This window comes from Aquarana catesbeiana, linkage group LG09 (genome assembly GCF_042186555.1).
Source record: "Aquarana catesbeiana isolate 2022-GZ linkage group LG09, ASM4218655v1, whole genome shotgun sequence".
In the NCBI taxonomy this organism is placed as follows: Eukaryota; Metazoa; Chordata; class Amphibia; order Anura; family Ranidae; genus Aquarana; species Aquarana catesbeiana.
The window spans coordinates 228,356,332-228,381,624 of record NC_133332.1 but is presented as its reverse complement, the minus strand read 5'-3'; the positions used below and the strand labels follow the sequence as shown (position 1 = coordinate 228,381,624).

Sequence of the window (25,293 nt, the reverse complement as noted above, 5' to 3'; positions counted from 1 at the left end):
CAATTTTCAAGTCTTGCCACAGATTCTCAATTGGATTAAGGTCTGGACTTTGACTGGGCCATTCTAATGCCCTGTACACACGATCGGATTTTCCGACGGAAAAAGTGTGATCGGATTGTGTTGTCGGAAATTCCGATCGTGTGTGGGCTCCATTGGACTTTTTCCATCGGAATTTCCGACACACAAAGTTTGAGAGCAGGATATAAAATTTTCCTACAACAAAATCCGATCGTTTAAATTCCGATCGTGTGTACACAAATCCGACACACAAAGTGCCACACATGCTCAGAATAAATTAAGAGACGAAAGCTATTGGCTACTGCCCCGTTTATAGTCCCGACGTACGTGTTTTACGTCACTGTGTTCAGAACGATCATTATTTTCCGACAACTTTGTGCGACCATGTGTATGCAAGACTAGTTTGAGCAAACATCCGTCGGAAAAAATCCGATGGATTTTGTTGTCGCAATGTCCGATCAATGTCCGATCGTGTGTACAGGGCATAACACATGAATATGCTTTGATCTTAACCATTCCATTGTAGCTCTGGCTGTTTGTTTAGGGTCATTGTCCCGCTGGAACCTCCACCCCAGTCTCAAGTCTTTTGCAGACCCTAACAGATTTTCTTCTAAGATTGCCTAGTATTTGACTCCATCCATCTTCCCATCAACTCTGAACAGTTTCCCTGTCCCTGCTGAAGAAAAGCATCCCCACAACATGATTCTGCCACCACCATGTTTCAAGGTGGGGATGGTGTGTTCAGGGTGATGTGCAGTGCTAGTTTTCCGCCACACATTACGTTTTGCTTTTAGGCCAAAAAGTTACATTTTGGTCTCATCTGACCAGAGCGCCTTCTTCCACATGTTTGCTGTGTCCCCCACATGGCTTCTCGCAAACTGCAAAAGGGACTTCTTATGTCTTTCTTTCAACAATGACTTTCTTCTTGTCACTCTTCCATAAAGGCCAGATTTGTGAAGTGCATGACTAATAGTTGTCCTGTGTCCAGATTCTCCCACCTGAGCTGTGGATCTCTGCAGCTCATCCAGAGTTACCATGGACCTCTTAGCTGCTTCTCTGGTTAATGCTCTCCTTGCCTGGCCTGTCAGTTTAGGTGGACGGCCATGTCTTGGTAGGTTTGCAGTTGTGCCATACTCTTTCCATTTTCGGATGAAGGATTGAACAGTGCTCTGTGAGATGTTCAACGCTTGGGATATTTTTTTATAACCTAACCCTGATTTAAACTTCTCCACAACTTTATCCCTGACCTGTCTGGTGTGTTCCTTGGCCTTCATGATGCTGTTTGTTCACTAAGGTTCTCTAACAAACCTCTGAGAGCTTCCCAGAACAGCTATATTTATATATTTATACTGAAATGAAATTACACACAGGTGGATGCTACTTACTAATTAGGTGACTTCTGAAGGCAATTGGTTCCATTAGATTTTAGTTAGGGGTATCAGAGTAAAGGATGCTGAATACAAATACTTTTCACATATTTATTTGTAAAAAAAATTGAAAACCATTTATAAAATGTTCCTTCCATTTCACAATTATGTGCCATTTTGTGTTGGTCTATCACATACAATCACAATAAAATACATTTATGTTTTTGGTTGTAATATAATAAAATGTGGAAAATGTCAAGGGGTGTGAATACTTTTTGAATGCACTGTAGACCCCTAGTGCCTCCTTGCCATTTAAAGCACCTAATCAAACACAGAATGGGTTGTTCAGAAGCTTCCAAAGGTGTACCGGCCAGGGAAACAGCAATGAAACCAGAAGTGAATAAATCCTTGTGGCTTCCAGCTTCATTAGTCACAGAGGAAATCAGGGAATGAATGTTCCTCCATCTCCTCTGTGTGCAGCCGACCCAACTGCCTACAGTGGTCTTGAACTCCCCAGTGGAATGGGAGAGCCTTGGAGCCGCATTTAGGGCCTTTCAGAGTTCTGTAAAAGTGATAAAGCAGCTGTAAAGCCACTCGATCACTTTTACTGGAAAGCTGATTGCCAGCTGAAGAAAACAGTACCAAGATCAATGCTGCCATGATACTGATATGACTGTTTGCTGCTGAGGCCATATATAAGGCCTCTGGGCAACAAGTGGTTAAGAAGTAATTTGAGCTTCACCTAAATCAAGGGGTGCTCAGTACAGACAGACTGGAGCTCGTTTGGCTGTACTTCTCCTGTGGATCACAGGAGTGCAGTTCATTCTGCATGCCTGTGACCCGCTTACAGCTGACAGCGGGCTGAAACCCACTGCCGGCTGATGTCACAGAGCTGGTCCAGGCTCGGGCAAGATCGTGACAATGAAGTCGGGATTCACCCACATGGTTTGACCGGCACTCGGCTCAGGCTCTCAGTGAGCCACTGAGAGCCTGAGCCGGCCGCTCCTGCCCCCTCCACAGCCCAGCACTCCAGTGAGTGAGGAGAAGGCAGAGCAGAGAGCGGTGACTGACAGTCACCAGCTTTCTGCTCAAGGAGCCCTGAGAACCGAGTGATCGGCGGTGTTTGATTGCTCGGTTCTCAGTGTTAGAGCTGACGGGGGACAGATGCAGCATTGGACCGATGCTGCATCCCCCTAGGTAAGTATGAACCTGCAAAAAAAACATACATCTCTATTAAGAAATGATCCCACTGTAAGCAAGTGTGTCTGGCTATTCTGCCAAGTGCACTACAAAGCAATACAGTTGGGCCTTGTTCTGTTGGGTTTGTTTGAATCAGACTTGGCAAAACTACCAAGCACAGCCTCCCCCAGTGGGAGTTAAGATCATCTTTATTTACATTGTATTGTATGTACCGTGTATTCTAAGCATGCCCACATTAAGTATTCCTAGATAATACACTCAATGGTATCAAACAATACTATTACCTAACGATTGTTTAATATCTACCACTAGATCCAGTACCACCAGTTCAATCCTAAATTATACTAACTAGTAGAATACTGTTATTCTTGTTTTGTTATATTGGCCAAATGTTGAGGCGACCTTCATTATCAAAAAAAAAATGTTCCTAGATAAATACAACAAAAAGTGCTTTCCAGGACAATAGGTGAATGATGAGCTAAATTCAAACAATTATAACCAGACTCCATTGAGACATTAGCTGACTATCACTTCTCTCTGACTTCTCTCTGACCATTTAATTTCTCTTTTCTCACTAAGTTTTGTCACTTTTTTGTATCCATCTGTGCTGAGTACATTTTTAAATAAATAATAGCATCCCATGCTTTTTGATTAATAATAGCATTCCATGCACGATGGTCCACAATTGACAACCACCTAAATTGTGAATTCTTAATATTTTTTAATTATTATTCTTATTACGTTATTATTATTATTATTATTATTATTATTATTATTATCATGATCCGCTTGTTCATTTAGACCAAGGTCTTATTTCTTTACTGAAGTAGTTGATAATTTTATTGTATTAATGATATATTAACTTTTTGGTGATATGACTACCGAATGAGTTTTTTTCCAACCAGAGGCATCTTTACTTATGCGTTTACATGCGTACAATGCAGACCAGTGCATTTTTTCCTCTTTTTTATTTTGACATTTCAAAAATCTTTATTTTCATTAGGACAATGTGCACTTCAGACAGTCTGGTGTGTTTACTCGCATTTTTATGCTTTTTGGCCAAAACAATGCAGCAAGTTTAACTTTTTTTGCAAGCCCTGGAACTGGCCACCAGGTGTAAACTAGGGCCACTGGAATACATGGCACACACAGTGCATGCAGTTTGTATGTGGTTTTAAAAAAGAACTGGAAAACGTCTTTTGTGAACCAGCCCTTAATGTCTTTTACTGTATGTTTGGGAATTCATTTGAAAATAGTTTCTAAGTTGTGTGTTATTCAATGCTAATACATCTTTCGTTAAGATCGTTTTTGTTTTTAGAGTCATATGGTAAACTAAAGCCAACAGCATATAATGTACCGGTATTTTGAATTAAAAAAAAGTGTCTAGACTTTTTTTCTATTTTTTATACGTTTCTTATATTAGACTGACATTTATGACACACTTTGTGTTATTTGGTACTTATATGTTTTATTATTACATGACGGTATAAGAGGCTTATGTCACAAGACTACCCCACACCTAGAACCAGGTATTTCTCTGAGCTCTTGGGGGCCAAGAAGAGCTGCAAAGAATCGAAAGGAAGGTGAGTAGGATCAGCTGGGGAAAGATGAAGTTAAATAAACCTGCTGCTGTTGCGTGATAGTGTTTGCAAGACAATTGTGTATGACATTAAAGTGAACCTGTATTCCATTTTAGACTTTTAAAAAAGTTCAAATATCTGCTATTAACTTTTTTGTGCCCTCTCTGATTTAGTTTCACTTTCTTATTAGGGACTTATTTTCCCTAGCTAGGCCTCGCCTACTACAATCAATGTGTCCAATGAAAACGGCTTGTACTGGCCATTGAGGCACTGGACAGAGAGATGTAAGGTGGTAGGGCTTAGCCATCAAGTCAGAGAAAGTAAGGCCCCAGTAAACAATGAAACTATAATGAAGGGGCACAAAAGAAGTTATATTATAAAGGTTATATTGTAAAGGTTATAAAGGTAACAAGGAGTCAATTTAGACCTGTTTTAACCAATTTAACCAATCTCTCACACCTGTACACTTCTATGAACCAAACATTTTTTCATTTGCTATGGGCCTGTTTTTTTAGCAAAAATTTTGTTGTTACTTTAGATAACATACATAATTTTTAGGAAAAATAGGGCTTTCTTGCAAAAATTACTTTATTTATTTTTAAAACAATTCACAGACATAAAAAGGTAAAAAAAAGAATTGTTACAGTAGATAAAAATTATTTAGTTTATTTTATAATTTGTCCTAAAACTAGGTTTCTGGTAAAAAGCATTGCAAAAAAAAAATGTGTTTTTTTTTAAACGTGACACAAAAAAATGAACTAAATTAATAAAAACAAAACAAAGTTTAAATATTACTGATTAGAAAAATAGAAATAAACAAAAAATAATCAGGAAAGTAAATGTTAAAGGGTGAAGGGGAAGAATAAGTTAATTAGGGCTGATCAGGGTTATTAAGGGTTTGAATCGGAACAAATTTTATCTAAAAACCTTGTTAGGTTGCTTTAACTGACATCATATCATCATATAGTGAAGCTCATCAGCTCATCCCTTTGGTCTGCTAATTAATGAAACAGTGTAGATACAAAAGTAGCAATAGGGTTAATTTACTAAAACTGGAGAGTGCAAAATCTGGTGCAGCTGTGCATAGAAATCAATCAAATCAATCAGCTTCCAGTTTTTTTTTTTTGTCAAAGCTCAATTGAACAAGCTAAAGTTAGAAGCTGATTGGCTACCATGCACAGCTGAACCAGATTTTGCACTCTACGGTTTTAGTAAATAAACCCCAATGTTTCTGTCTGAACATTGCTTATAAACCCTGCATCAGGCAGTCTGTTTTTTTTGTTTTTTTAACAGCAGCAGCTTTGTATCGTTGCATTTAAACAACAACTCTAAAATGAAGTAAAGGTCCACGTTACCAACATGTGCATAGATCTGTCATTTTCCTGTTCACAATGATATTTGACAGTTTGCAAACATAATTTTTAATCTATATTTACTTTAATACTCGTTTACCATTTAAATTTTGTGCACGCTCAAGCAACTGCCTCTAGATTTGATCGGGTAAAAGACCAGATTTTTTTTTTAAATGTAAAAGAGTTAACTATATTATTGCCCTTAGCAACCAATTTCATTTTTGTTTTTAATTTTTCCAGGTGATAATTAGTCATCTAAGGAGCCATAGACAAGAACAAACAAAAACATAAAAGGCTCAAAAATCTACCAATTATAAAAGTTAAGGTACCTTGGCTACTTGGCTCCTGAGATTTGCCAAGACTATCATTTTAGCCACGCTGGAAAAATTACAGCTGCAGTTGAATTGGTTGTTATGGCCAATGCCTTCACGGTCCCTTTTCTAATGTTTATAAATGCAGTCAGACCTCTAGTTCATAAAGTCTGTGTTTGGTTCCTGCAATGCTCACATAATGTACGGCAGCAGCTTGCTAAACAGTGCAAACATCTCTACAAATTTTGGTCTGTCCATAGTTTAGTACATTGCATCTTCTCCAGGAGCTGAGCAGCCAGCGGGGTATCAATCTATCGCATGAGCCATGTCAGCAAAGCGGTGCTTAGCATGTGTCAGATGGAGATGTGGGCGGATGATGTTGATGACAGCGGTGGGAGCTCGCGGAGAAGCTGCATTGTACAGATACTGGCAGAAAGACTCTAATATTCATCGTTAGCCAATTCAACTAAGCTGCTGGTCCGTCAGGGTGCCTACCATTTAATATACCCTTTGTACATCTAGTTATTTTTTTCTTGTTTATTATTGTGTTATCATTAGATTTGCAAAGCTCCAGGCTATTCCCTTTTATTTATTGATTTAAGGAGATTTTGGCCCTCGGCAAAGCATGTGAGATGAAACTAGTACAAAGGTTTGTCAGGTGCTAGTGAGACAGTCTAGATGTTTCAGCATTATGTTTGTCATGTTACGATGAAAAGAGAAATATGTTTCAACGTACAAGAATCTACATACATTGAACAATCTGAGGAGAACTGGTTATCACAAAGAAGAAATATAAAACAACATACATTTCATTGTGATGTCCACATACTGACCTTGGATTCTCTCTCTTCTAGGAGGGTCTCTAACTTCTTCTGGGCTGCCCGGCCCTCATGGTCTTCACTCACAATGAGAATGACGTGATTCCAGCCAAATATACGCATCATCTCAAACCAGACCAGAGCCTGGTGCGAGTATGGTGGGACAGTGCGGAGGAAGGACAGATGGATGCTCTGGAATAAAAAAAAAGACTATAGACTGTATTCATGAAAAAAATAGAATAAACTAGAGGAAAACTATGGTGTATTCTGAGAGGTTCACATTTGAGATATACACCAATTAGACATATCATGATCACTGACATGTAACGTGAATAACATTGATTATCTTGTTACAATGGCATCTGAAAGTGGGTGGGATATAGTAGACAGCAAGTAAACATGTTGTTCCTGAAAATGATGTGTTGAAAGCAGAAAAAATAGGCAAGTGTGAAGATTTGAGTGACTTTGACAAGGGACAAATTGTAATGGCTAGACGACTGGGTCAGAGCAACTCCAAAACTGTATTTCTTGTGGGATATTACTGGTCTGCAGTGGTCAGGACCTACCAGAAGTGATTGAAGGATTGAATACTGGTGAACCAGCAACAGGGTCATGTGCGGCCAAGGCTTACTGATGCATGGAATAATTATGTCTCTATCAGCGCAGCCTAAATACCTCCTAAGAACTATACAAATCAATAAGAATACAGTGTGTTGCTAACTATAACACTTTAAGGTGATCCCACCACACCCTCTTCCACAGAAATAAATATACAAAAATAAGTGATATACTATCAGTGTGTACATCAAACTCAATATATATAAAATATAATACAAAACTTATAGTCCATACAAAATAGCCCAAAAAAATTAAATAACAGTGAACAAAAATAAACCGTCCAGCACCCCAAGTGCAATTGGTGACCAACTATCTTCACTTCTTCACGTGACTTGTGCACTTCCACCAACCAGGTGAAAAACCTGCTCACCTCAAGCAAGCTCAAAATAGGCACATCTGTATCCTCCAAATGGCAAACTAGGAAAAAACATACATGCTCTCCATTTCTAAAAGGTTTAATAAAACCCCAGCCAATATAAAACACTCACAGGATAAAAGTGAGAGATGCGCTTTGTAAATGTATTCGTCACCTTGCTCACCACTACACATAAAAACAGGAGTGGCATGATGTCACGGGCTCGGCTCCTCCCGCATTGCGCCCTCCGATTGGGCTTCTTCACTAGACGGGGATCCGACTTACCCAAGCCCTTAAAAAGCCATTAGCTGCATCATCATGGTTACACTCTATACACTTCCTCTTGCTGGAACCAGAAGTAACACGTTCAGTGAAAACTGCTTCCTCTTAACCCTGGAAGCATCACAGTATCCTGAACTAACTAATTGGGACAAAAAACTAGAACCATCAATGTAACTATAAATCTACCAAACTAACTAAATAGAACTCCCTGTTATTATATAACTTATATGAATACTACCAGATGCTGCATACATTTCAAAATTAAACATTTGAAATACATTCAATTTTATTTATACAGAGATAAACTAAACTCCCCCTAAAAATAAAATGATATAAAATATGTATGAAAGACAGCAATATTTCAGTTATGTAAACATAAACTAACCATTGCTTATAAAGCATTTTATAAGCAAAAAATTACATTTATTTTATTTATACACAGATAAATCGATCTCCCCTAAAAATAAACTTATATAAAATATGTATAAAAGACAGCAATATTTCAGTTATGTAAACACAAACTAACTATTGCTTATAGAGCAATTTAATTCAAAATTAACGCATAGGCCTATATCGCATTTGAACTTCTAATGTTTTAAAATAATTTTATTGATAATTTTGTAACAAACATTTTGATTTTACACACTTTTGTTTTACGGTCTCACTTTGGTACCAGTAAAGTCTGAAACATAAGGGTTTTTTCTGTAGATGGTAAAATAAAAGGATGAGGTGCCCCAGTTAGTCGATTACTATTCATTATACGATTCACGTTGATTTAAATATCTCACAAAATTGCCCCCCTCCAGTGGTTATTCACCTTCTCAAGTCCCAAAATTTTAAGCTCCTGGAATCCCTATTGTGGACATTTCTAAAATGCCTAGATTTGCTATGTTTCATTGGGGTCAATTCACTAATGTTTACCGTATGCGAGAAGGGTATCATGTTATTTATTTGCATAAATTATCGCATGTGGTAAATTAAGTCCAATTTACCAAAAAAAAAAAAACAATTATGTGATACTTACTAAAAAAAAAGTGCCATTAGATACCGCATAAAAAAACGATGTTGCAACCAGCATGCACCAGTCCGTGATGTCATAAGGGCGTGGGACCACCAGGTGACATAGCCAGGTGGCCCGCCCCTTAACTATATAAGGAAATGTCAGATGGCGACGCCTGCAGTAGGAAGCCAGCCTTCACCGACGGGAGCGTCTTTTTTTCTTTTTCAGGTCCGGCGGGCGATGGGTGGCGTGATTGATGGTGGATTTACATCATGGGACACTATTTTTTTATTTTTTTAATAAAAGAATTATCAAAAACTGTGTGTGTTTTTATTACCTTGTGAAACTTTTTTAGTGAATGGGTAGGGGTACAGTGTACCCGATACTCATTCACATGGGGGGAGGGGCAGGATCTGGGGGCCCCCTTCTTAAAGAGGGCTTCCAGATTCCGATTAGCCCCCTTCCCACATCTATTTCTATCTTCCAGCAATCTATCCATCTCTGCCTTATAATATAATTTTGATATAAGCACTATCCCCCCCCCCCTTTGCTTATCAGCAGGCCTGATAATAACCTCTTTCTTCTCTTCTAATGCCTGTATGCCCTTTTTTATATGTATAGGGTCTCTTAAACTTTAAGACATCTAGATCATTAACCACCATATTTTTAAAAACCTCCACATATTTATTGTCCAAGATCGAGAGATTAAAAGTCGACTTATTCCTTAAACTAGTGTGATTACCTTCTTCCATAACTGCAGACCTTGCCATAGGATTAAATAAAAAATCTTTTTTGACATTCAAAATCTACTTCCTCCTCTCCTCTTCCTTTCTTCATCAGGGTCCCCCAAGGTTCTGTTCTTGGACCTCTCCTTTTCTCAATCTACTCCTCCACCCTGGGTCAGTTGATTGCCTCCCATGGCTTTCAATACCATTTCTATGTGGATGACACCTAAATCTATCTCTCTACCCCCAACTCACTCCATCAGTCTCCTCACGCATCACCAACTTACTAACAGACATATATCAGCCTGGATGTCACATCACTTCCTCAAACTCAACTATCCAAAACCAAGCTCATGATACTTTCCTCCCCCACGTGCCTCTTCCCTTGATTTCTTTGTCAAAATCAATGGCTCAACTATCAACCCATCCTCCAATGTCAAGGTCCTAGGTGTAATCTTGGACTATCCTTTCGGCCCAACATCCAATCGCTGTTCAAAGCTTGCCACCTCAACCTACGCAACATCTTCAAGATAAGCTCCTTCCTAACCAATGACACCACAAAGCTTCTAATCCATTCCCTGGTCATCTCTTGCCTCGACTACTGCAACTCCCTCCTCATTGGCTTACCTTTAAATTGACTATCCCCCTTCAGTCCATCATGAATGCTGTTGCAAGGCTCATCCACTTTACGAACCGCTCTGCGTCTGCTACCCCTCTCTGCCAATCCCTCCATTGGCTGACACTCAACAAACAAATTAAATTCAAGATACTAAAAATAACTATATCACTAACCTGTGCTCAAAATACCAACCAAATCGTTCTCTTTGTTCCTCCCAAGACCTCCTGCTCTTTAGCTCCCTTGTCACCTCATCACATACTCGCCTCCAGGTCTTCTCCTGAGCCTCTCCCATCCTCTGGAATGCTCTACCCCAATCTGTCCAACTATCTCCTACTTTGTCCACTTTCAGACGATTCCTGAAAATGCATCTTTTCAGAGAAGCCTATCCTGCCCCCACCTAATAACTGTACATTTATTTTCTCCATCAGCACCTCACCCACAGTTACTACCTCTTGTATCTCTTGACCCTCCCTCTTAGATTGTAAGCTCTAACGAGCAGGGCTCTCTAAATCCTACTGTATTAAAGTGTATTGTAGTTGTATCCTCCAGTTTTAAAGCGCTGTGTAAACTGTCGGTGCTATATAAATCCTGTATAATAATAATAATAATAATAATAATAATGAACGTTTGAATGCCAATATATGGCTTGAATTTATTAAGATTCTTCACCGGGATGAACTTATGGCTTTTGTCCAAGACCTTAAGCTCATCAACACTTAGGGGTCCCCAATAGTTAGTTTGGGGTACTGTGATGGTTCCATGGTAAAGAGGAAGCAGTTTTCACTGAACACAACCAATTCCAGTTCCTGGGAAAGGAGTGTGTATAGTGTAACCATAATGATGCGGATTATGGCCATTTAAGGGCTTTGGTAAGTCGGCTCCTGAAGAAGCCCAATAGGAGGCGCAACACGTCTGGGAGGGAGGAGCCGTGCCCATGATGTCATGCAACTGCCGTTTGTGTGTGTAGTAGTAAGCAGGGTGATGAATACATTTACAAAGCACATCTGTCATTTTTATCTTGTGAGTACTTTATATTGGCTGGGGTTTTATTAAACCATTTAGAAGTGGAGAGAGCTTTGTTTTTTCCTTTTTGTTCTCTATGATTTATGTTGGATGTTACACAAGTACACTTGGGACTGGAGAGCATATCCATCTAGAGTCTGAGGAATACTGTGGAGGGACTGTCATTTGGAGGATAGAGATTAGCTTATTTTGAGCTCCCTTGAGGTGAGCAAGTTTTTCACCTGGTTGGTGGAGGTGCACAAGCCACATGAAGTAAAGATAGTTGGTCACCAATTTCACTTGTTGGGGTACTGGACTGTTTGTTTTTGTTCACTGTTTTTTTTAATTTTTGTGGCTATTTTGTATGGACTAGGAATTTAGTATAGTGTTTTATATATATTGAGTTTGATGTACACACGGATAGTACAGTATCTCACAAAAGTGAGTACACCCCTCACATTTTTATAAATATTTTATTCTATCTTTTCATGTGACAACACTGAAGAAATGACACTTTACTACAATGTAAAGTAGTGAGTGTACAGCTTGTATAACAGTGTCAATTTGCTGTCCCTCAAAATAACTAAACACACAGACATTAATGTCTAAACCGCTGGCAACAAAAGTGAGAATACCCCTAAGTGAAAATGTCCAAATTGGGCCCAACTAGCCATTTCCCCTCCCTGATATCATGTGACTTCTTAATGTTACAAGGTCTCAGGTGTGAATGGGGAGCAGGTGTGTTAAATTTGGTGTTATCGCTCTCACTCTCTCATACTGGTCACTGGAAGTTCAACATGGTACCTCATGGCAAAGAACTCTCTGAGGATCTGAAAAAAATAATTGTTGCTCTACATAAAGATGGCCTAGGCTATAAGAAGATTGCCAAGACTTTGAAACTGAGCTGCAGCACGGTGGCGAAGACCATACAGCGGTTTAACAGGAGAAGTTCCACTCAGAACAGGCCTCGCCATGGTCGACCAAAGAAGTTGAGTGCTTGTGCTCAGCGTCGTAATGAGAGGTTGTCTTTGGGAAATAGACATATGAGTGCTGCCAGCATTGCTGCAAAGGTTGAAAGGGTGGGGGTCAGCCTGTCAGTGCTCAGACCATATGCTGCACACTGCATCAAATTGGTCTGCATGGCTGTTGTCCCAGAAGGAAGCCTCTTCTAAAGATGATGCACAAGAAAGCCCACAAACAGTTTGCTGAAGAAAAGCCGACTAAGGACATGGATTACTGGAACCATCTCCTGTGGTCTCATGAGACCAAGATCAACTTATTTGGTTCAGTGGGTGTCAAGTGTGTGTGGCTGCAGGAGAGGAGTACAAAGACAAGTGTGTCTTGCCTACGGTCAAGCATGGTGGTGGGAGTGTCATGGTCTGGGGCTGCATGAGTACTGGGGAGCTACAGTTCATTGAGGGAACCATGAATACCAACATGTACTGTGACATACTGAAGCAGAGCATGATCCCCTCCCTTCAGAGACTGGGCCGCAGGGCAGTATTCCAACATCACACCTCCAAGATGACCACTGCCTTGCTAAATAAGCTGAGGGTAAAGGTGATGGACTGGCCAAGCATGTCTCCAGACCTAAACCCTATTGAGCATCTGTGGGGCATCCTCAAATCGAAGGTGGAGGAGCGCAAGGTCTCTAACATCCACCAGCTCTGTTATGTTGTCATGGAGGAGTGGAAGAGGACTCCAGTGGCAACCTGTGATGCTCTGGTGAACTCCTTTACCAAGAGGGTTAAGGCAGTGCTGGAAAATACTGGTGGCCACACAAAATATTGACACTTTGGACCCAATTTGGACATTTTCACTTAGGAGTGTTCTCACTTTTGTTGCCAGCGCTTTAGACATTAATGGCTGTGTGTTGAGTTATTTTGAGGGGACAGCAAATTTACACTGTTATACAAACTGTACACTCCCTACTATACATTGTAGCAAAGTGTCATTTCTTCAGTGTTGTCACATGAAAAGATATAATAAAATATTTACAAAAATGTGAGGTCTGTACTCACTTTTGTGAGATACTGTATATCACATTTGAGTGTTGCGCTACACTTATTTTTGTATATTTATCACTGATGCATGTAGCAAGCAAAGGCTGGCCTCTGAAGTCTGATACAATAGAAGAGCTACTGTAGCTCAAATTGCTGAAAAAGTTAATGCTGCTGCGAAAAAAAGGTATCAAAACACACAATGCATCGCGGTTTGTTGTATATGGGTCTGCACAGCTGCAGACTGGTCAGGATTCCCATGCTAACCCGCTTCCACAGCCAAAAACGCAGACAATGGGTACATAAGTATTAGAACTGGACCACAAAGCAATGAAGAAGGTGACTTGGTCTTATAAACTCAAGAATGGTTTGAGAAACACATAAATGAGTTTAAGGTGTTGACTCAAAATTCTCAAGATCTCAATCCTATCGAGCATCTATGAGATGTACTGGAAAAACAAGTCCCCACCTCACAACTTACAGGACTTAAAGAATCTGCTACTGATGGCTTGGTACCAGATACCACAGCATACTTTCAGAGGTCTAGTGGAGTACATGCCTCAACGGGTAATGGTGGATAGTCATTATATTATGGCTGATTGGTGTATGGTTTAACAAGCGGTTTTAGTTGCTTAGCTGTACTAATAAAATTGCTGGAGGCTAGGAGTAGACATTGTTCACTAAATTGATGGAAGAAATGGTGGCCTGTAAAGAAAGCTACGCAAATTGCATTTTGTATGACCATTCGCAAATGATTGGAGTACAGCGTGATCATGCAAAATTGATCAATACAAACTGCTAATATGAGTTAGCCTATAGAAAGCCCATTGTTCCATATCTTTAGTCATTATTTGTTACTCCTAGCAATTTCAGTAGAGGGGACCAAACTGCTAAAATTCTTATGTGTAGTCACTGCTTAATGGAGTGACTGCCAGCAAAAGGTTAAATCTCTCAGCAACAATGAGATTACAATAAATCATGTAAACATAGCCCTAAACAGATTTGGTTTATTCTTCCCTAATTATCGCTAAGTTATCACTAATTATCACTAAGTAAGTGGGCAACCAAACTAATAAGAGGCATGGAGGAGCTCAGCTTTGAGGAAAGATTAGAGGAAGTTAATTTAATCTCTCTTGGGAAGAGGACATTAAGAAGGGATATGATCAATATGTACGAGTGGTCCATATAGTGAACTTGGTGTTGAGTTATTCACTTTAACTTTATCACAGAGGACAAGATGGCACTCTTTATGTCTGGAGGAAAAGAGATTTATTCTCTAAATACGGAAAGGCTTCTTCACAGTAAGAGCTGTGAAAATGTGGAATAGACTCCCTCAAGAGCTGTTTTTGTACAGCTCAGTAGACCTGGATTCTTTCCTAAATGTACATAATATAACTGGATACTAACATTTATAGGTAAAGTTGATCCAGGGAATATCCAATTGCCTCTTGGGGGATTAGGAAGGAATTTTTTCCCCTGCTGGATCAAACCCCTTTGCTAGGGTTTTTTGCCTTCCTCTAGATCAACTGTGGGTATAGGATTGTTAGAGAATTGTATAATTGTTAGGATTGTATATTTTTTTCCCCTTTTTATTGGTTGAACTAGATGGACTTGTGTCTTTTTTCAACCAGACTAACTTTTGACCAAACATATTCTGAGTCTTACATTTGCGCTCTGAGTTTTCACTGCTGCTCTTTTGTAAAGTAAAAATTAAAGACTTAAACTTCACTTGTAAGAGTAGTTTGTGAAAGTTTTCCTTCCCAAGGCCAGGTGGTGAAAGATAAGGTTCAATCCATCATTAATGCTTTCATATTTCTCCTGTTTTAGCATGCCTATATCTTGACAAAATTATGCTGCAGACATTTTCTCAATTGTACACATAATAGTGATGTAGCTTTCTGAACCATGTGCAACACAGCACATGGAAGGGGATGGGGCAGCACTGAGGCTCAAAAACCCCTCAGTAGCCAATGCAGGTGGACTAAGAATCCTTTATGTTAAAAAACATACCCAAGCTCAACAGTTTTTTTTTTTTTTTTTATTCAATGGCTGAAGACTGGTGCTCTGGCTGGAGTGTTCCATCCCCAATGTCATTAATCCATAATAAGAAAAGCAGGCAACTCTGTGATCTGTTTGTTGCAAATTCTTTATTGGTTACATATCAAAAGACACAGTGTACAGCTGCTAATGCATTTTGTCCACAATGGCCTTCCTCACAGCATAATCATCATACTATGAGGATAGCCGTTGTGGTTAAAACGCATTCGCAGCTTTTTTATTGTCTACATATCTTTTGATATGTAGACAATAAAAAATTTGCAACAAAGAGATCACGAGTTTCTGGCTTTCCTTATTATGTAAGAATTCTTTATTTCCAGGATATGAACATAAAACTGGGGCCATTAGTGATTACATGTGGAAGACCCAGCAGGGGTTCCCAGCAATTAGTTCTGTGAAGCAGCCCCATTGAAAGTAATGGAATGCTGACAGCTCCTTCAGTGTCAGAAACCATGAATCAGACTGAGACAGAAGTACAGTTTAATCTCACTTGTTTAATAATAATAATAAAAAAAGGTAAACAGAGTAAACATAGTCAAAACATAGCCAGAGTTCAGGAACCGGAATGGATAGTCAGACAAGCCAAAAAATCAGGGAGCCAGAGAAGAGCATAGTAGAACAGTAAGCAGGATCAGGAGCTAGAAGGAATGTCAGCCAAGCAAGTCTTGAACAAGAACACAGGAGAGCATCTCTAGAGATATGACCAAGGCGAAGGCAGAGATCATCTGGACTGGACGGCTTAAGTAGGCAGGACTTATGAGCAGGATATCATTAACAGGTGAGTCACTGTGGCGAGATAGGAGTTGGCAATTAGCCGACAGCTGAGCGGCCAGCTCAGAGTAGGAAGGGCTGAGCCCAGCCCTGACAGTACTCCCTCCTCAATGACCCCTCCCCCTCGGAGGACCACCAGGCTTGAGGGGAAAACATCTATGGAAATCACAGAGGAAGACGGGGGCATGTACATCCGAGGATGAGACCCAAGAGCGTTCCTCTGGACCGTACCCATTCCAATACACCAAGTACTCTATGCGCCCTATTGCAGACCAAATGTTTTAATAAAGAGACATGAAATACATTTGAAATACGCATATTAGAAGGAAGGTCTAATGCGTAAGCCACTGGGTTAATCCTGCGAAGAATACAGAAAGGCCCAATAAACCGAGGTGCGAACTTCAGAGAGGGAACACGAAGTCTGAGGTTGCGAGATGACAGCCAAACCATGTCCCCAACCTGGTAGGAAGGCGCGGGCAGGTGTCTGCGGTTAGCATGGAGTCTGTACCTATCATTAGCATGTCGTAAAGCCTCCTGGAGTTGTTCCCAAGAGGAATGAAGACTACGGAGATGCTCCTCTAACGCAGGAATACTCTGCGGAACAAATGAGTCAGGCAACATGGAAGGCTGGAAACCATAGTTTGCCATAAACGGGGACAATCAGGAAGCAGAATTCAAGGCACTATTGTGAGCAAACTCCGCCCATGGTAAGAGGTCTGGCCAGTTGTTATGATGATCAGAAATATAGCAACATAGGAATTGCTTCAAGGACTGATTGGCTCGTTCTGTGACTTAGACTGCGGGTGATACACATAGGAGACAGCAAGCTGAATTCCCAACTGTGCACAAAAGGCTCGCCAGAAGCGGGACACAAACTGGCTATCCCTGTCCGAGACAATCACCTTGGGTAGCCCATGTAAGCAAAAGATCTCCCAAGCAAAAATGGAAGCCAGTTCCTTAAAAGTGGGCAACTTCTTAAGTGGAATACAATGGGACAGTTTCGAGAAGCGTTCAACCACCATAAGGATAACTGTGTTGCTCTGGGAGTTGGGTAACTCCACAATGAAATCCATAGAGAGGTGGGTCCAGGGCCTCTCTCTATTGGGTATGGGTTGTAGAAGTCCCACTGAAAGGTGTCGTGGAGTCTTACTCTGAGCACACATGGAACAAGCAGCTACAAAGGCAGTTACATCAGCAAGTAGACTAGGCCACCAGAATTGTTGAGAAATGGCCCTTCTTCCCAGGGTGGCCAGCAGCCTTGGGAGAATGGTAAGTCTGGAGTACGGAGATTCTCTGGGACAAAGCAGCAGTCACAAGGTTTCTCAGGAGGAGCATGGACCTGAGCGGCTAGAATTTTGTCACCCAAAGGAGAAGTGATACTAGTGAAAATCATAGCCAGAATACGATCAGGAGGAATCACAGGAACCGAAACTGATTCCATCTTGGAAGTGGAGGAAAATTGTTGTGACAAAGCATTACCCCTTACATTCTTTGTACCGTAAAAATGAGACAATGTAATTGAAACTAGACAAGAAAAAAGCCCATCGCTCCCTTCTGGGAGAGAGGCGTTTAGCCTCAGACAAAAATGTCAGATTCTTATGGTCAGTAAGAATGAGTATACCTTTGACGAGATATCTCCATTCTTTCAGGGCTAAAATGATCGCTAACAGCTCTCTGTCACCAATTTCGTAATTGCACTCTGCGGGTGACAATTTCTTGGAAAAGTAGCCACAATGATGCATAGCGCTCTCAGAGGTAGGACGCTGAGACAGAAGGGCGCCAACTCCAGTCTCAGAAGCATCAACCTCAAGGATAAAAGGTAATGTAGGATCGGGATGTGCCAACACAGGAGCAGAAACAAAGGCAGCCTTGAGACTCTCAAAGGCCTTAATGGACTCCGGAGACCAACTCTGTGGGTTTGCCGTCCTTTCTGGTCATATCAGTCAGGGGCTTGACCAGAGATGAGAAGTTACGAATAAACTTCCGATAATAGTTGGCAAAGCCAAGAAAACGCTGCAGAGGACATAAACCCACGGGTCGAGGCCACTGTGTGACTGCCGAAAGTTTCTCTGGATCCATCGAAAAACCAGCAGTGAAAATGACATAACCCAGGAATTTAACCTGTTCAAGATGGAATTTGCACTTCTCCAATCTACAATAGAGATTGCACATGACAGACACCTGTGTGGTGGCTCTCCAGGGACTTGAAAAATATGAGGATATTGTCAAGATAAACCACCACACAAAACTGCAACAAATCTCGGAGGACATCGTTAATAAATTCCTGGAAAACTGCTGGGGTGTTATAAAGACCAAAGGGCATTACGAGGTACTCATAATGGCCTGTTCTGGTATTAAACGTAGTTTTCCACTCGTTGCCCTCCTTAATCCTCACACGATTGTATGCCCCTCTCAAATCAAGCTTCGTGAAAACTGTTGCTCCCTTGAGGCGGTCAAATAACTCCGTAATCAACGGAATCGGATAGGCATTCTTAATCGTGGAACGATTGAGACCCCTATAATCAATACTAGGTCTCAGTTCGCCATTCTTCTTCTTCACAAAAAAGAAACCAGCACCAGCAGGAGACGAGGATTTGCGGATGAAACCTCAAGAAAGTGCATCTGCAACATACTCCTCCATGGCCTTATCCTCCAAGACCGACAAAGGGTAAACCCGGCCACGAGGGGGTATGGCACCAGGTTGAAATTCAATTGCGCAATCATATGGCCGGCGTGGAGGCAAACTACCAGCTTGACCTTTGTCAAAGACATAGCTAAAATCGCGGTACTCCTCCGGCAGGAGGGAGAGTGAACAGGTGCACAGGACCTTGGCTAACTTCTGGAAGCATGTCTTACTGCATTGTGGCGACCAGGAGAGAACCTCGGCACGGAGCCAATCAAAAGAGGGGTTGTGTCTCTATGGCCATGGACAACGGAACAGTCTCATGAGTCACAAGGGCAGGCTGTAGAGGTCTTCCGTCAAGAGCCTCAATGGCAAGTGGAGTGTCACGCAGCTGCAGCGGAATCAAGTGCTTCGATATAAAGGCAGCATCAATGAACAGGCCTGCAGCCCCAGAGTCGATTAGAGCCTGTATCTCGACGGCCTACTCAGCCCAAGAAAGAGTAACCAAAACCAGGGGCTTATCCTTCTGGATAACTGGGGACGAAACAATGCCACCTAAGGTCTGTCCGTGACAGGACCTCAAGGTTTGGGCGTTCCTTGGAAGGGTAGGACAAGACTTCAAAAAGTGACCTGCCTGGCCACAATAAAGGCACAATCTCTCCCTCCTCCTAAGGGTTCTCTCATCCGCAGAGAGATCCGTGAAGCCCAAGTGCATGGGTTCATCTTCACAGACCGACTCGGTACCAGGAGACATAGTAGATGAGGGAGGCAAGGGTGGGAATGCAAAGTTCGGAGACAAATGTACAGGTGGCTTCCGCAAGCGCTCCTTAAAAAGGAGTCTTTCTCTGAGTCTGGAGTCAATGAGGATGGCAAATGTGATCAACTTCTCCAGCTCAGTGGGTATACCTCGGGCTGCTATCTCATCCTTGATGGTATCCGAGAGACCATGAGAAAAAGCAGCCACGAGGGCCTCATTGTTCCAAGCAACCTCTGCTGCCAGAGTACAGAATTCAATGGCGTAATCGGCAATAGTTCTTGATGGCATGAGGCACTTGCCATCAGAAGCGGAGCGTGCGGGAACATCAAATACCCTTTTAAAAGAAGTCACAAACTCAGGGTAACTGAAGACAACAGGTTTTTGCATCTCCCATAGAGGGTTTGCCTAGGCCAAAGCTCTCTCAGAAAGCAATGATATTACGAAACCTACTTTGCTTCTGTCTGTGGGAAACGCCTAGGGCAGCATCTCAAAGTATATCTCAACCTTGTTGAGAAACCCTCTGCATTGGACTGGATTGCCCCCAAATCGATGGGGAAGAGGAGCAGAACCAGACATACCTCTTATAGAGGTAATACTCGAGGCGGGTGCCTGCACAGAGACTGGAGCAGCAGCAGGGGCGGCCTGCAACGCAGGTTGTACCAGAGCAGCCACAGTGGGAGATTACAGATGAGCCGTGCGACTCAGGACCGTTTGTAACGCCATGGCAAACTGATCCATGCGGTGATCCGGCTCATCCATTCTGGAAAAAATATTACCAACAAGTGGATTCACTGCATCCTCTGAATTCATGGCCTTCGCCTACTATTAGAAACCATGAATCAGACTGAGACAGAAGTACAGTTAAATCTCACTTGTTTAATAATAATAAAAAAAGGTAAACAAAGTAAACATAGTCAAAACATAGCCAGAGTTCAGGAACCGGAACGGATAGTCAGACAAGCTAACATGTCAGGGAGCCAGAGATGAGCGTAGTAGAACAGCAAGCAGGATCTGGAGCCAGAAGGAATGTCAGCCAAGCAAGTATTTAACAGGAACACAGGAGAGCGTCTGTAGAGATGTGACCAAGGCGAAGGCAGAGACCATCTGGACTGGACGGCTAAAGTAGGCAGGACTGACAAGCAGGATATCATCAACAGTTGAGTCACTGTGGAGAGATAGGAGCTGGAAATTAGCCAGCAGTTGAGCGGCCAGCTTTGAGAAGGAAGGGCTAAGCCCAGCCCTGACCTTCAGCTAATCATGGCTGCAAATTATTTGCTCTGGACGCAGACAGTGGCCACAATTGGCTGCAGGAGCTGCTGGGTCTCACACATTTAATCGATGCAGACCCATTCAGAAGTGTGAATGGAACCTTAATGAACCATATAAAACAAAACACCCTATAAGTGTAGACCTTATAAAATAACAATAAAACAGAAAACTACCATTATCAGATTAGTGGTCTACACTCTAAACCCAAGGGATTAACCCCTACACTTCTATGGTTTTCTGGTATAAGATTATGTTGCAGGATTAGTCCATTGGGTTTGAAATTAGGTACTTGTTGAATGAAAGTATTGTGATGATCTATATAGTTCATACTATATAGCCAACAGAGATGAGCCAAATGTTTCTGGGTTTGGTTGAAGATGGGTAGTACAGTGTTAACTCCTTTTCTTTGGTTTACTATATCATAATGAATGTCTTTCTTACTGCTTGTTGCAGATATGCAACCAGTGGTATGCATGTACGAGGGGTACATAAGGTTGGTCGTCTTGCCGCAGGATGTAAAGTCCTGTTCTTTGAATGGAAGAAATGTCAGATATATTGGAAGAGAGGATACATTTGTTCCCTAAGCACTGAGAGGCTACCATGTGAGTTTGAAGTGGGGTTGCCCTTTCCTGACATGGTTCTGAAGCTCACCACTAACATTACAAGCTGACTGTACAATCCCCATGCAGGTCCTCCGGTAGTGTAAGAACCTCCCTAATTGGATACAGATTGATTGGACATTTTAGGTGGGTTCTCATATTACATCATTGTGGCAAATCTACTATCAATAGTAAAGAGATTGTGCAGTCTGATTGTAACATGTATACTGAGCCTAAGATACAGTATGTTCCTTGAAGGATTCCTAGCATCCAGAGAGAAAGAGAGACTATAAGAGATTGTAGGAAGAATTGTTGCAAGACTACAAGGCCTGAACTGACCAGAGACCAACAACATTATTATTCTCCAGGAATGTACCTGTTTCACTAACCATGATATAACATTATGAAGAGAAGTTTTAGTAAAGTTCTAAACATACATATAGTCAGGGCTGTTGCAAGGTTTTTTGACAGCCTAGGCGGAATCTAATTTGCCGCCCTCTCCCCTTGGCTCTACCCCTGACTCCACCCCCTTCACCCTGCCCATGTACACCCCACCTTTTTAATGAAGTGCCCATCAAATGCAGCCATACCAGCGCCCATCAAATGCAGCCTCACCAGCGCCCATCAATACACCATCAGCGCCCATCAATGCAGCCTAACAGTGCCCATGAATGAATGTTTGCTTTCTTCCATTCATTCGGGAGTTGGGACACAGACCTCCGCCGCCACTGCGTCTCTGACACATGTGAGAACGGAGCGGTGGCTCTCTGCTGACACTGAGACTTAGTTGCTTGCTGCAGAGAGAAGAGAGTAGGAACACCAGTGGCCGGGCGCCCTAGGCAGCAGTGCGCCCTAGGCGGCTGCCTAGTTTGCCTAGTGGTAGCACCGGCCATATAGTTGTGATGTCTATGAGTGAGAAATGAAGAAAGAAAATGGTTATGGGGATGAAGGTTTTCCAAAATGACAGTATCATTGTCACCAAAGAATGACTATACCAGGGGAGGGTGGTGTCCCTCTCACCCCTAGTGCCTGAGTAGGGAGTCATAGCTGTGGTGAGGTGCAATGTTGCCTGAGTTGTAAGAAGAAGATACTGGGTGTGGTGATTTCCCCCTTACTTTGTAAATGGCCCTATTGGCACTATGTCCCTAAATCTGAAGAAGACATGTACATAAACGCAAGGCTTTTTTTCAATGTGAACATGGGGGAACACAGTTCAGCACCTTCAGCAATGAATGTATATAATGCCAAGGGGTGCTGGGTTGTGCTGGAGGGTCCACTGATGCTTGCTGCTGGAGGTATCTATTGTTGCTGGGGAGGACTATTGCTGCTTGTATTGGAATCTATTGTTTATGGGAGAGATCTACTGTTGAGGGAGGGGTCTATTGTTGCTGGCTGCTGGAGAGTCTATTGATGCTGGCTACTGGAGCTATTGTTTCTGGTGAGGCTCTATTGTTGCTGGGATGCATCTATTGTTGCTGGGGGTGTTTTGTTGCAGAGGGATCTATTGTTATGGGAGAATCTATTGTCACGGGGGACATATTGTTGCTGGGGGAATCATAGTTGCTGGGAGGGATATATTGTTGCTGAGGGGATCAATTGTTGTTGGGTATCTATTGTTGTAGAGGGAGGTCTATTGCTGCTGGTGGGGGTCTATTGTTGCTGGGGTGAATCTATTGTTGCTAGGGGTATTTTGTTGTGGGGTGGTATATTGTTGTTGGGGGGGAACTATTGTTGCTGGCTGCAAGGGACCTATTTTACTGCTTTTCATGAGCAAATTCCATACAAACTACTTAGCGCCAAAAAAATGATACTTGGTCCTGTATTCCCTAGGTAGAGGGTGGAACCAAGGGACGGGGCTCGCAGGCAAAGACTCGGAAGCGGGAAGTACCTGCACCTATTCTATGAGAAAAAAAAAGTGTGCACACGACTGTTACCATGCATACAAATATATCCATGATATAACGATTACTGTATCCAGCCTATCCAAAGACAGAATATGCACTGTACACTTCTTTATTTGCTATTGCTGTCATCATGGCTTATGGCCATAACAGGAAGTAAGAGGAAATCCCTCCAAAGGGAGGGAATCAGAACTAGTGTCCCCACTGGAATATTTCCCCTCTATTCCTTTTCTGGGTATAACCTAAAGTTTGGATTTTTCTTTTACTCTCACTTTCAGTGATAATAGTAAACAGGACAAACAGAGAGGGTGAATCTCCCTAAAGGGGACACTGGCAGTGATAAAAACTGACAGGTATTCTAATCCCTCTCCACTCTATCTGAAACTAAAAAAAAAGGTTTGCCTTTAGTTATAGTCACTCAAAACTGATTCATTTCTTCTCTTTTATAGCTCCTATCATAACAGTAAGCCTTGCATGTTGGCTCCCTATAGGCAGATTTCTAAAAGGCCATAATCAGTGACCTCTAATCTGGGGACTGGAGTGTAATTTAGGGAGAATGACAACAAGAAAACCAGTATTGTATGCCATTTTCAACCATCATCAGTGGACATGAACAAAATAAATCTAAAATGTGCAGCTTTCATTGATACCACTGCACGGTATACATACCTTATCAGAATATATCGACATTCTGGTCGTTAGCCCGATGACCGGTATTCGATAGAATCCAGCTGTATAAGAGACTGGCGTTGGAGTCTGGTGATCTGTTGGGGCTGGTGGGTGACTGACCAATATGGCGTAAACCTGGAAGCAGTAAATTTAGGTAAGGATCAATCTAAAGAATTGCAATGTTTATGTAACCATCAACATTTATAAGGCCACCTGTGGCAAAATAGCAACTTAACTGAACACAACTCAATATTAACATTTAAAGGTAAAAGTACAACCTAGGAGCAAATGCCACAAAATAACAGCTTTATTCATCAGAAAAGCTTCTACTGTGGTGAGCCCTTTTAATTTAGTTGCACCCATTACCGAGACTTGAATTTCCTTGACTTGCTGACTAAGCTCCACCGACTGCCACTGCTTGTACAATTATTGTGCACCTTACTTTCCACCAAGGCATTGTTATTGGGCACTGGAATGGCAGCTGTTAGGGACAAAAATTCACAGGAAGCCAGTTTGTAAAATTAAATCAGAGACCAGAACATAAAAAAGCTTTTTTGACTACTACAATGAGGGAAAAAACATTTGATCCCCTGCAGATTTTGTACGTTTGCCCACTGAGAAAGAAATGATCAGTCTATAATTTTAATGCTAGGTTTATTTTAACAGTGAGAGACAAAATAACAACAAAAATATCCAGAAAAAAGCATTTAAAAAAGTTATACATTGATTTGCATTTTAATGAGCGAAATAAGTATTTGATCCCCTATCAATCAGCAAGATTTCTGGCTTCTATACAGGTAATTTGCTGAGATTAGGAACACTCCCTTAACCACTTGTGGATCGCCCGCTGTCGTTGTACGTCGGTACTTTGATGTACAATACCAGGGTTATGGCAGCAGATAGCTGCCATAACCTCAGTATCTTCTTCGGTGGGAGATTGTCCTCTTTCAGATACAAATGGACTCGGTGGCGGATTCGCTGCAAGATCACTTTTATCAGGGGTGGGAGTGGGCCCCCTCCCGCCGCACTCTGGTCGTCTCTGCCACTTACCAGAGCCCTCAGTGGCAGCAGAGATGATCGTGCCCTTTCCCCTGTGAGGCTGGATGCTGAGTGAGGGAAAGATGGCCCCCGCTCGGCTCCATACTATTGGATGACGGAAGCGATGTTAAATGTCACTTCTGCCCAATTGTCTTAAAGGGGGAAAAAAAATGTTTGAAAAAAAAAAAAGACATTTATTTTTATTTTTTTATTGTATTTAAAGTGGAGTTCCACCCACTTTTACAACTCTTCAGCATCCCTCACTAAACTGTGCACTGTAAGCAAATTGGATATTTTTTTATTTTTTTTCTCAGCACCTACTGTATATCTGCTATATTCATTTTTCACTTCCTCCTCCCTG

The 25,293-nt window shown here is 41.7% G+C and overlaps 1 protein-coding gene across 9 annotated transcripts in view; it reads right to left on the bottom strand.

The window, feature by feature from the left end:
• Nucleotides 1-25,293, bottom strand: part of GRIN1 (glutamate ionotropic receptor NMDA type subunit 1) — a 135,960-nt gene that overhangs the window by 100,663 nt on the left and 10,004 nt on the right. For all 9 annotated transcript variants that reach the window (XM_073599906.1, XM_073599907.1, XM_073599914.1 and 6 more), the window contains exons 2-3: nt 23,895-24,029; nt 6,662-6,838 (exon numbers count right to left, since the gene is read on the bottom strand). In XM_073599906.1, the coding sequence (XP_073456007.1) occupies nt 6,662-6,838; nt 23,895-24,029 (312 nt within the window). The remainder of the gene's footprint in view (nt 1-6,661; nt 6,839-23,894; nt 24,030-25,293) is intronic.